Genomic DNA, 12889 nt, shown 5'->3' with positions numbered 1-12889 from the left:
CTGGACATGTCACCCTTTGAGCATGTTTGAGATGCTCTGGATTGGCGTATACGACAGTGTGTTCCAGGTCCTGCCAATATCCAGCAACTTCGCACAGCCATTGAAGAGGAGTGGTCCAACATTCCACAGGCCACAATCAACAACCTGATCAACTCTATGTGAAGAAGATGTGTTGCACTGACCGGTTTTCGGAGCTTTCAAAGCTAGCTCGCTATTGCTAACCTCTCCAAAAATTGCCCACCCTACCTTTAATTGTGTAAAGGAACACAATATAGGTAACATTGACACAGTACCTTCTTTGCTTTGTTTTTAACTGCTAAATATTAAATCAAATGCTTTCCAGAAGTTGGGTAGTTTAATACATCATCTTATTTCATAACTAAAATTAAATGTGAAAAGTAATAGATAATTTCATTAGAATGCAAAGTAATTTTACTGTCAGTAGAGCGCAGTCTTGTGTGGATATCGATATTGTCCTATTAATGCATTACCTGGTTGGGGTTACTTTGATTTTAAACAAATGAATATCAACTCTGGTAGATATTTTCAATGAATGTTAATTCATGAAACTAATTTTTGTTACAACATGAGTGGAAAATTGTGCCTTGAGGCCCGGTTTCACAAATCTGTTTTTCAGATTAGTAAAGTCTCTCATCTCATGTAACTCATGTAAATCTGTGTTTATTTTGTAATTCAATCTGTTTCTAAAGTCTCTTGATTTCCCTTTCGGGCTGAGTTGTCTCTGTTTACTGTGCATTCAAAACAGCCAGTGATGAGGTAAAGTAATACCAGGGTTACTAGTTAATTAAACTTGAAAACTTTGTTACATGAAATAAAAAATATATTTAAAAAAAACTTATTTTATATCAGCTAAGATTTTCATTTTGTTCATCTTTATGTACTAAAATAACTTATTAATGTGCTAAACCTAGCAAATAAAAAATATATAAAGATGTATTTCAAAATAATAATAATGAACAAATAAAAAAATATATAAAGACCTATTTCAAAATAATAATAATGAACAAATAAAAAATATATAAAGACGTATTTCAAAATAATAATAATGATAATACAAATAAGAAAAACACACCACAAAATGATTACAATTTTAACAAAGAAAAAATAAAATATAAAAATAAAGAGTAATTAAAAATATTAATAAAAACTATAATAGTTTTTATATGATAGGCTGTTAAAATAACACTGTATAATATCAAGTACCAAAGTCCAATTTTGTCAGATACCTTTTTTTTTCTGCGAATGAGTAATTATATTCATTTTTATATTCAAAAGCAAATTTATTAGCATTGCTTTTCTCGAAACTATAACAGGTTATTTAATTAAAGGGACAATGTGTAGGAATTTCTCCCATCTAGCGGTGAAATTGTATTTTGCATTCAAACTAATAGCGCCTCGCTTTTTCAAATGCTTGTTGCAACTACGGTAGCCGTTATGTACCAAAAAGCTATGACAGGACGTCTTCTAATAGCACTTCATCGAGTTTTCCTTCGGGTGAACAGGTTTGTTATTTCAAACAAACAGATGTTTGATAGAATTCAAAGTTTCCAAATGCAGAGAAGCGACCAAAAAAAGCTTGTAATTTAGGCCGTAGCATTGACTTAACATTACCTGTTGAGAAGAAAGCAGGCCAGTTCAGCGTCTCTTTTGAAAGCTTTCTCCTGCATCAACCCCTTTCCACCTGGAAAAAGCTATCCCGACATTAAACCTTGTGTTTTGCAATCTCCGGTCCTGTGGCTCCAGATAAGTATGGTCCTCCATCATAAATAACCGTGCAGTGCAGCCTTTTAAACTTGCCGGGGCAGTGACAAGCGTCTCTCAAATCTTCTTGTCCGGTTCTGCTGCTTTCAGTTACGTGACGCTGGCTCTGAACGAAAACGTTGTGGAAACGCATTGGCATAGTACTTTTTGTCCCTCTCTGCTATTATAGTTTTTCAAGATGGCGGAACGACATGGAAGCCTCCGTGGACCTACCCGTCACATGTATATAAAGATAATAAATTCTTCGTTCATGAGGATAAGTCAGTTCATTGGCATTGGTATTTGTACACCATTGAGGACATATTTATGAATAAAAATATTGATTTTAGATAATAAAATACTTAAACTACACATTGTCCCTTTAAGATTTATTAAAATTTTCGGCCTCTTGATCTTATTCACTGTGAGCTGTAAGCTATTATTCTCTGTAAAGTGTTTTTAACAGTCTTTTTTAGAGGAAAAAGTGGTGCAAAGTCAATTTGAATTGAAGAAGAAACAAGGGGCCTCATCTGGGGCCGGATCTGGGCCGACACTATGTTGCTGTCTGGGGAAAATGAATGAATCCACAAAAAAGAACGTGTGTCTACGTCTCTCTTCCAGATGTGAAATTTAAATTGCAAATGCTATTGAAATTGTGCGCAGCTGAATGGTTTCAGATCTCTCCCTTGTAAACATAGTCAACGTCTAAATGCTTTAATTAAGAATGGCGAGAGGCAAGATTTGCTTAAATTTCCAAATACCTGCCATACTTCACATTAGGCCTGGTTTTACAGACTGGGGCCAGATTAAGCAAGGACTAGGACATTTGAGAAACTTTTATAAACGTGCCTAAGAAAAAACATTACTGTGCATCTTGAGACAACACAATGTCACTGACATATTTTAAGATTTAGTATCAGTGCATCAGTTGCTTTCAGTTAAAACAGCTCGAACGTGCATTTTTAGTCTGGGACTACACTGAAGACTTGTCTGTGAAACCGGGGCTTAATGTATCGATATTTCCTTTCTTTGAGTCACCTGATTTGCCTGTTGTACTCATGTTTTGAGTAAAGAAATTTGTAAGTGTAATGCCTAAAGAGCCCATGGCCGTGAAGGTCACTGTGATGTCAGAGATTACCTTGTTTTTTATTGGTCTGTTCATGGCAGAAATTTGTGAAAGGTGTGGTGAGTCAGCAGCATCATGACATACATGTGGAATCCCACATTTATTAGGAATTGCACTGGGAGATCATCTGTAGAGACATGAAGGCTTCAGTAACTGTGCTGCTCTTTTTGAGCCTCTTTGAGCTGAATCTCAGCGTCTACAGATATCACTTTTTCGTGAATGAGACTAAGTCCTGGAACGACGCACAGACGCATTGCAGACTGCACTATGATGACTTGTCGACTGTCAGAAGTAAAGATTTACAGAAGCTTTCTAACAATCCTCTAATTAAAGAGAATGATTTTTGGATTGGACTTGAGAGAGACAGTAAACACAAGGACGAGTGGATATGGTCCGAAGGCGGGCAGGCGACGATTACGTTTTGGGAGGATGGAGAACCAAATCATGATAATGAAAAATGTGGTGCTGTCGATAAAAACACATATAAATTGTTTGACCGCGACTGCTCTAAACATCTAAGATTTTATTGTATGACGGTCTTTGAGCTGATCCTGGTGCAGCAGGAAAGCACATGGGAAGAGGCTCTGCAATACTGCAGACAAAACCACATTGACCTGGCCATACTAAGCTCAGAAGACATTATGGAAGAAGCGCAGATAAACAGCACAGCAGCCGATACAGATTACCTGTGGACCGGACTGCGCTTTATCGCTGGTCACTGGTTCTGGGTAAATGGAGAAGGTCTGGGCTATAAGGTCTGGTCCGCGGATGGAGAGCTCCAGTGTCCTGCCATGGATCAGCGCTGTGGAGTTTATGATCGAACTCAGAACGTTTGGAAACCCGCAGACTGTGAGCGGAGACTCAACTTTCTCTGTGTCAAGAAGGGATACAACAGAGTCTAATCATCTTTGAAGGTCAGCAGATACTGTGAACGGGGAGTCATTTTCAGAAACACTTACTTTCTTTGCTTTGCTTGTAATGGCTGAACATCATGATGAAATTGACCGTTTTCCTGAAACTTATAGCCAGTTTTACAAACAGAAAGTTGCTCAAAATGTTGACGTGTGTAATGCGTATAAGAAGTCTCTTTTAGCAGCACTCATGTAACTTATTTTATTCAATGCATGGAAATGTTCAAAAACTGATTTGGAAAAGAATAAATAAATGAATGTTTGAGTTCTTTTATTTAATATTCACTATTATTTTGGTGGCAGCACAAGTATCGCTGCGTAAGTGACACTGTCTGTAGCAACTTGTATTATACCAGTCAGGTGACATTCCCATCTCAATCTGTAGGTCGGATTCTATCAAGGACTTATGAGATGTTTTAAATAATTTGCATTCAGAATAATTGACAAAAAGTTAATTTGACTCGTGCTAGAAGATATTGTGGCATCATTAATTGATTTTTTTTGAGTAACGGTTAATGTTTCAATTTTTTTAATTTCACAAATTGCCTACATTTTCAATTTTGTCTAATAATGTTATTTGGCTTAAATGACTTTGTAGGTGTTGGTGTATTACAATGTATATAAACTGTGTGCTGGTTTTAGTAATGATCAGTGAAAAAATTAAATTTTAATATAAAGGCAAGATATTATTCTATTATTTGGTTTCTTAAAGGCATGCCTAATGAATGTTCTGCTCCAGGACACGGCTAATCTGCTAATGTTTTTAAACTTAATGTTGAGTATGACCGTCAATAATTTATCCAGGCTTTTTAGTTCGCTTTAAGACGCAGACTTTTTAATGCTGGCTCCGGAATTTTGAATTAAAATACTGTTTATTTTTTGGGTCTTTAAACTGGACAGCAAAAAAATGTGTCGTCAAAGTTGAAATTGTGTGCTTATAGGGTCAGACACTGAATGTGTCATTATATTATTAACATTTACCAAAATCAAGGTTTTTGACCTGCCAATATCTAAGGAGCCGTTTATACGACAGTTTTCTACTAAAATCGGGAGATTGTTTATGCGTTTTGGCCGTTCATTCACACAACACCTGTGTTTTGCTGGCAAAACGGGTACTTTCAGTACCATGATTTATCTCAACTACAGGAATATTAATGATCAAAACATGGCATTCTGTGTATGTTCCCTGCAGTTCGGTAGCATGTGCTTAAAAACATAATATCAGAATCAAATTTCAGATTTTTTTTTTCAGTTAAAAAAGTAATTTCAGGAATGCACTCCCCTGCCAACATAATACTCCTAAGGTTAGAATATGAATGAGCCAGTACTGATATCTTGTTCCTCTCTGGGTTAGTCTTCCTTCAGTTTTTTATTCCAGCTGCCCAGAATCTCCTGCCTTTCCTTCAGCAAGAGTAGTGCTGTTAAACTGGATCCTTCAAAACAGAGAGAAGATAAGACAATCCACTGACACACTCATGATACAGGCTCAAATAAATGACAGAAAATGAGCAGATGTCAAAAACATACAGTGGCCCTGGAATTATTAAGATACTGTACTTAAGCCACATTCAAAAATGTCATTGCATGAGATAATATGACAAAACATGGCACTTTTTAATCTAAATTCGCCACATTAAAAATGTCAAAATACTGTCTGTGCCACATTTTTTGTTTCATATGCATTGAAATGCAGACATTTTTAAGCGTGGCTCAATTGTACTTTTCTGGGCCACTGTGCACAGAAGGCACGTCATATTATTTTACCTAATACAAGAAGTAGTAACCAACCAATAAGCATATATGGGGAATAAATGTACATCGATGCAGGTACTTTAGGTTGGACTGAATCCGGCCCTTCAGACTGGGACCAGTATGGCAACATATGTACAATGCTTATTCCTAAATAAAAGAAAGAGGACAAAAAAATATAGTGGTTAGTTATTGAAAGCTGTGTAAAATGTTTTACCCTAATGAGGCTCATTTTTCTGTATTGTTAAATGAAGTGAGCCGTGACTCTTTATCACAGTTGGACATGTTGTAGCAGGATCAGACTCTCTCAACACATTTCCTGACAAACCCCATAAAGCCTTTCTCAGCAACATACGCTGCTTAAGACATGTGTGCTTACTCATTTCCGGCTGGCTCAGATCAGCTTCCATTTGAAATGAAGCACTTAAGACGATTTGTGCAGGCCCAGACATGTGCTCACGTGTTGAGCAATAACTTGGGACGTACGATGTAAGATTGTAAGTTGTTAATGTCAGCAAACTTGGTTGTACTTTGTTGTATAAAAAAGCATTAATTATACTGTTTGAAACAGATAGATATAACAAATATTATAATTTTCCTCATCAAGGTATTTATAGAGGACATCAGGACTCAAGTTGAAAATGATGGCAAGACACTACAAATCAAGATTTGTTTTTGGTTGTGGTTGATTTTCTTTTTAAACATTAAAAATCTTACGAATGCAGAGATGTTTATAGATGTTTACTGTACATACATTATGTATGAATTAGCAGTGCAAAGCAAAGTTCAAGTTTTTAAAGTTTACTTCCATAAAGAAACTTAATATTTTATGTATTATTGTATATATATATTTAAAAAAAAATTTTTTTTTGTAACAATAAAGCATTGACTATCTTATATTTCATAAAAATATTGTTGCTGTTATTACTATTCATCTATTGTGTCTCCCAACCAGGGGGAAACATATGCAGTCCTAACGCCCTTAACAAAGGATTTTTGAAAATAATCAATTGTATAAAAAAAAAATATATATATATATGTATATATATATATATTTCCAAAGCTATCTGATCCCATGTCATGCCATTTATTTTTTTCCAAATTGCCACAGTATCTTAAATAATATTATTGTAATCGTAATCATATTGTACCTTCTGTGACAGCAGACAGCAAGTACACTGGAACTGACAGCGTTTGATGCACCCATAGCATTTTCAAATACGGTGTTCCTGTGAGGCAAAATAACTCATGTGGATACCTGAAGGACAAACAAACCAAAATATGAAAAAACAGAACTACCACGTTTAGCATCTACTACACTTTTAAGCCCAATTCATATGGGACTAGTTTTCTAATTGGTATCTGAGTTACAATTCTTATCACTCGACATCTGTGATTTCATTCACCGATCCGGATGGGACTAACATCTCTGTGTTTTATAGAAGTGGACGTTACAGAAGCTCATCTGCACCACATATGAGACATTTATAGAAGTGGCTGTTTATAATAAACCCACAAAAGTGAGCAGAGTCATTTAGACAAGTTTCTTACCTGACACTGTTATTAAAATATCTTAGCAGTTTCCGTGATTGGCTCTATTTATTAATTAGAACATTTTAATTGTTTGTAAAATGCCATCAATAATGAAATAAACTAAATGAAAGCATGAAAATAAAACACGGAGAAGCATTAGTATATTAGTTATAATAGTTTATATCTCGCAATTCTGCTTTAATTCAGAATTGTAACTTATTTTTTCAGAACTGCGTGATATAAAGTCACAATTGTGCTTTATAAAATCAGAATTGCGAGTCTGTCTTTTTTCCCTTAAAATTGGATTCGATTAAACCACGCAATTGTGAGTTTACATCACGCAATTCTGGGAAAATAAGTGCAACTTTGAGGAAATAAGTCAGAATTATGAGATAAAGTCACAATTACCCTTTTTTTCAGTGGCGGAAACAAACTTCCATAGTAATCACAGACATTCGCATTCAGACGTGATTAGATTATTCATTGAAGCCTGGATGCAAACATAAAAGACACAAACCTCAGAAGGCCCAGTATATTCCACAGATAAAACTGCACACACACGATTGGTTTAGTCTGAAACTCTTCCAGACTGATGAGGAGAAACAGAAGGACATTTCTCTCCATTACCTGTAAATGGAAAACAGCATTAAAAAATAATACATGTACATATACAAATTACGCAGCTTAAAATCATAAAGCCCTAAAGCTCTGAAACAGACACACATTTCTTTCAATGAGGCACTTCCTTAAATCTTGATTTTTGGCAACAGTTTGGGAAATATTTCATAATATCACAAAAAACAGGAACTAGATTTTAAAAAGTGTGAGAAAGAGAAAAATACATGTGCAAATTAGCTCTTTAGGTAACACTTTACAATAACAGTACATGAATAATAATGTACTATTACTTGAAATATTAAAGGGATAGTTCACCCAAAAATGAAAATTCTGTCAGTATTTACTCACCCTCATGTTGTTCCAACCCCGTAAGACCTTCGTTCATCTTCGGAACAGGAATTAAGATATTTTTGATGAAATCTGAGAGCTGGATCACTCCATAGGCTTCTTCAGGGATGGAAACTTGCCAGCCCCGAAAAGTCATTATGACATCGTTAAAATAGTCCAAGTGACTACAGTGGCTCAATCAAACGATGAGAATACTTTTTGTGCGTAAAAAAAAAAAATCACAACTTTATTTCATCTATTCATTTCCTTCTCTGTGGGCCTCTAGTGAGTACACTAGTGTAACAGCGTAGAGCTTCTGTGTTGTACGTCACACGCATCACCCACATGACCAGCGTCGGCCAATAGTGAGCCTACGTGTGACGTAGCTCTACGCAATCACACTACGTGAACTGGCTAGAGGCCCATTGAGAAGGAAATCAATAGTTGAAATAAAGTCGTTATTTGGGGGTTTTTTGCGCACAAAAAGTATTCTCGTCGCTTGATAAACTTAATATTGAGCCACTGTAGTCACTTGGACTATTTTAACGATGTCTTTAATAACTTTTCTAGGCCGGCAAGTTTCAATCCCTGAAGAAGCCTATGGACTTGTATGGAGGAGTGATCCGCTCTCAGATTTCATCAAAAATATCTTAATTCATGTTCCGAAGATGAACGAAGGTCTTACGGGGTTGGAACAACATGAGGGTGAGTAAATACTGACAGAATTTTCATTTTTGGGTGAACTATCTCTTTAAGTACCCGGCTTGAACATTAGTGCTATGAAAGTGGTCTTTATATTTTACCTGCATTAAGCGTGGGAAAAGTCTGCACTCCTCAAAACCATCTGCTATGTGAAACAGTTCTAACAAAGACAGAAGCTGACAAACACCCATTACAACACCTACAAAATAGAAGGTGCCGGCCTGGGCATCTAAGAACACAACACAGGATATCAGAACAGGTTTGTGATTATTTAAAGCAATAAAACAGCAATCGTTAAGAACAGTCCATCTTAATGTATCTAAGTAGGCAGGCAAATTCTAAGACTTTTCAGCAGATTATATATATTAAAAATGCAGGCCCGGTTTATGGAAGTAAAATAATGTCAAATGTTTTTGAAATAAAAAGCCTGTTGAATTGCACTACTTGGAAAAAAATAGGCATTGCATTAACCATGCTTGCATTTTAATGCATTGTATTTTTAGGATTTGCATTTTTATGGGCTGAAATTCAACATGGTTGAATATTTAAGCTGTGAATATTTCAATTAAAAACATTTCAAACACATTTTCATTATTAAAAATTCAATAATCCATATTCACCCTTCATATTTCACTTCCAAAATATTCTAACTGTTTAAAAATACAACCTATAATATTCAACAGGCAATTTTCGCTCCATTTTATTTCGCTTTGCAAATTCGCTTCTACAAATTCAGTTTTTCAAATTCGACAGTAAATTCAACATTGACGTCCAGGAACTGCAGGAAAAGCAGTAGATTGCCGAGCATACTCTCCATCTGATGTTAGTCGACCTCACCAGCAGGGGGTGCAAGCGCTTGTTGTTGACGAAGACCAGCAAAATTAGAGCAAGTCATTCATTCATAAAACTCATTTACAGCAATGTAAGTTTATTTGTGATTATTATGACGGCTGTTTTTGTTAAATGCGGTGCCTTCACGGTTACTTTTCCTGTGCAGCCTACATGCATATTTCTCTACCGTGAACGAGATCATAATGTTATTCCCCGATGCGGATATACAGATCCAATGTTACATTTTTGAGGTTGGCATATATTTCTCTTAGTTGTTTAGTTGCCTTAACTTTATATTGTGGCGATGTGCTGCATGCAGGCTATTCCCCCTCAATACTTCAGGATTCCCCTGCTGGACCTGTACAACGCTTAACGTAGCTTAATGGACTACTAGTGATGTAAAAGTCCAAACTCACAAGCAGAAGGACTCAGAATAACGCGCACAGCTGAGCGTTTCCCAGTGATAGACTGGCATAAAGATGGCTTGATGTTGGACATTCGCACATTTAGGGACCGTCTCTAAAGTTAAATACGACTTTGGTATACACGTTTCTAACTTCAATAGCATTTGAATAGAACGACTTACAGTCATAAAACCCACTGTAAAGTGTTCATGTAGTGTCAGGCATAATGTGCACCCTTTGGATTTTTGATATTTATTCAAATAAATTTAAGTTTGCTATTGAAGTTAGAAACGTACATGCCAATGTTGTATGCAACTTTAGAGACGGTCCCTAAATGTGCGAATGTCCAATGTCAATCAAATTTTACATTTAGTCATTGAGCAGACGGTTTTATCCAAAACGATTTACAGTTAAACTAACAATAGGAGGACAACAATATGCAAGTGCTATGATCCCAGTTTAAGCTTATGCAATACACGTAGGCATTTTAGGACTTTGCGCGTAAAGTTTACAATCTGAGTCCATCTTCTTGCCTGTAGCCTATATAGTAGCCTACAGCCTACATCCCCAAGGTGCAAGATTGGTCTTTCATATCACTGTATGTGTTAAGCGTTTTGTCCCAACGGAGAGGGAATCCTTGAGTATGAGGTATTGAGGGAAACCGATTATAATCCTGTTCATGGTAGAGAAAGCTGATGACATGTAGAATACACAGGGGAAGTAACAATGAAGTTATTGAATGAAACATAAACACAGCTTTTGTGCGTTTATCATCTTTTCCGCATATACTGTCAGAGATAATCATTTCCATTTTATGAATGAATGTCTTCGTCAACAACAAGCGCTTTTGCACCATCTGATGGTGAGGTCGACTAACAGCAGATGGAGAGTATGCTCGGCAATCTACTGCTTTTCCTGCAGTTCCTGGACGTCAATGTTGAATTTACTGTCGAATTTGAACCAGTGAATTTGTGAATATTGAGCCTGTTTGAACCAGTGAGCCTGTTGAATATTATGGGTTGTATTTTTAAACAGTTTGAATATTTTGGAAATGAAATATGAAGGGTGAATATGGATTTTTGAATTTTTAATAATGAAAATGTGTTTGAAATGTTTTTAATTGAAATATTCACAGCTTAAATATTCAACCATGTTGAATTTCAGCCCATTAAAAATGCAAGCCCTAAAAATACAATGCATTAAAATGCAAGCATGGTTAATGCAATGCCTATTTTTTTTTTCAAGTAGTGCAATTCAACAGGCTTTTTATTTCAAAAACATTTGACATTATTTTTCTTCCATACCGGTTTCACAGACAGGGCTTAGATTAAACCAGGATTAGACTTTAGTACAATTAGGATATTTAAGTAGCTTTTATAAACGTGACTTAGGAAAATAACATTACAGGTGTGCATCTTGAGACAAAACAATGGCACTGACTACTATTTTAAGATATATAAGTGCAAGTTGCTTTTAGTTAAAACAGTGCAAAGACATGTATTTTAGTTTGAGACTAAGTTTAAAGGGATAGTTGATCCAAAAATGAATATTCTGTCATTAATGACTCACCTTCATGTCGTTCCAAACCCGTAAGACTTTTGTTCATATTCAGAACACAAAAATCTTTGTTTTTCCAAAAAATTTATGAAATCTGAGAGCTTTCCGTCCCTCAATTGACAGGTACACGACTACCACTTTGACGCTTCAAAAACTTCATAAAAAGATCGTAAAACTAATCCATATGAATTGAGCGGTTTATTCTAAATTTTCTGAAGAGACTCAATCGCTTTATATGATGGACAGATTTAATTTAGGCTTTTATTCATATTTAAACATTGATAAGCGAACATACACAGAAGCTCAACCGAACCTGCTTGACGCGTGAGAACAAACCTCATTGGTTCTTGTAGAAGCTCAAAAGTGCTGCATAACAAGAGAATGAACCTGTTTAAGCTTCCGTTTACCACTGATGTGTGAGTTAATGAATGTTTATATGTGAATAAAAGCCTAAATTAAATATATTTATCATATAAAGCGACCGTGTCTCTTCAGAAAATGTGGAGTAATTTCCGCTCAATTCATATGGATTAGTTTTACAATCTCTTTATGAACTTTTTGAAGCGTCAAAGTGGTAGTTGCGTAGCTGTCAATGGAGGGACAGAAAGCTCTCATATTTATTCAAAAAAAATTTCATTTGTGTTCAGAAGATGAACTAAAGTCTTACGGGTTTGAAACAACATGAAGGTGAGTAAATAATGACAGAATTTTCATTTTTGGGTGAACTAACACTTTAAGCCTCATCTCTAAAACCAGTGAGTAAAGTAGGCTAATGTGTTTAGCGCTGATGTGTGTGGAAGTAGAGCCCTTTCGTAAGTGTTCTGCTTTGGTTGTTACACAACTCTTAACAACCACTTTCTCTAAGCATCTGTGTACAACTGGGACAGCTACAAACTGAGTGTTTGATTAACATTATAGATTATTTGCATGAGCAGACATTTCAAATGCTAGCTCTTAAGCGTTGCTTACCTTCCCCAAAAGAGAAAAATCTTGCAGTCATATTAGCGAAAATCCATGTGTGTCCACAGAACTGAAGCAGGTTGTATGAAAAGAGATATGTGAGACTTAGGCTAAACCTGCAAAATATCACATTTAAGTAATAGACTTATACAGCAAATTAAGTAATTTAAAAACTATGCATTTTCTTATGCACATTTTTTTCATGTAGAAAAATATGAATAGCCCTCTTACTAGTCTGCCAATTATTCAGTCATTTTTATGCACAATTGAGGTTCATCTGCCGCAACTTTTTATGATATTTGTAAATGTCAATGTGATTCCAACACTGATCCCAATGCAAAGCTCTCAAGCGATGCGCTGTTGTTATTAAGTCCTCACCTCAGGAGATCGCGAGAGTTGATCGTAAGTGA

At 35.8% G+C, this 12889-nt stretch overlaps 2 protein-coding genes across 7 annotated transcripts in view; one reads left to right on the top strand and one right to left on the bottom strand.

Annotated features, from left to right (window-relative positions):
* Positions 1-3024: 3024 nt before the first annotated feature.
* Positions 3025-4480, top strand: LOC143736980 (putative C-type lectin domain family 20 member A). Its single transcript, XM_077227835.1, has one exon. The coding sequence runs from the start codon at positions 3025-3027 to the stop codon at positions 3787-3789; it is 765 nt and encodes a 254-aa protein (XP_077083950.1). The 3' UTR covers positions 3790-4480.
* hacd4 (3-hydroxyacyl-CoA dehydratase 4) overlaps positions 3811-12889 on the bottom strand; it is a 33261-nt gene continuing 24182 nt past the window's right edge. For 2 of the 6 annotated variants that reach the window (XM_077227829.1, XM_077227833.1), the window contains exons 2-7: positions 12489-12595; positions 8829-8956; positions 7598-7707; positions 6699-6805; positions 5587-5697; positions 3811-5231 (exon numbers count right to left, since the gene is read on the bottom strand). In XM_077227829.1, the coding sequence (XP_077083944.1) occupies positions 5149-5231; positions 5587-5697; positions 6699-6805; positions 7598-7707; positions 8829-8956; positions 12489-12595 (646 nt within the window). In that variant the 3' untranslated portion in view covers positions 3811-5148. Of the gene's footprint in view, positions 5232-5562; positions 5698-6698; positions 6806-7597; positions 7708-8828; positions 8957-12488; positions 12596-12889 lie in introns of all 6 variants that reach the window. The other 4 variants (XM_077227828.1, XM_077227831.1, XM_077227834.1 and 1 more) reach the window with 3 other exon arrangements.

This window comes from Siphateles boraxobius, unplaced genomic scaffold (assembly GCF_051911475.1).
Source record: "Siphateles boraxobius isolate OS27281-9 unplaced genomic scaffold, OSU_SipBor_1 130, whole genome shotgun sequence".
In the NCBI taxonomy this organism is placed as follows: domain Eukaryota; kingdom Metazoa; phylum Chordata; class Actinopteri; order Cypriniformes; family Leuciscidae; genus Siphateles; species Siphateles boraxobius.
This window is presented reverse-complemented; position numbering and strand designations above follow the sequence as displayed.

Excerpts from the sequence above, each read along its gene's own strand:
- LOC143736980 (XM_077227835.1), top strand. The coding sequence starts at position 3,025 with ATGAAGGCTTCAGTAACTGTGCTGCTCTTTTTGAGCCTCTTTGAGCTG.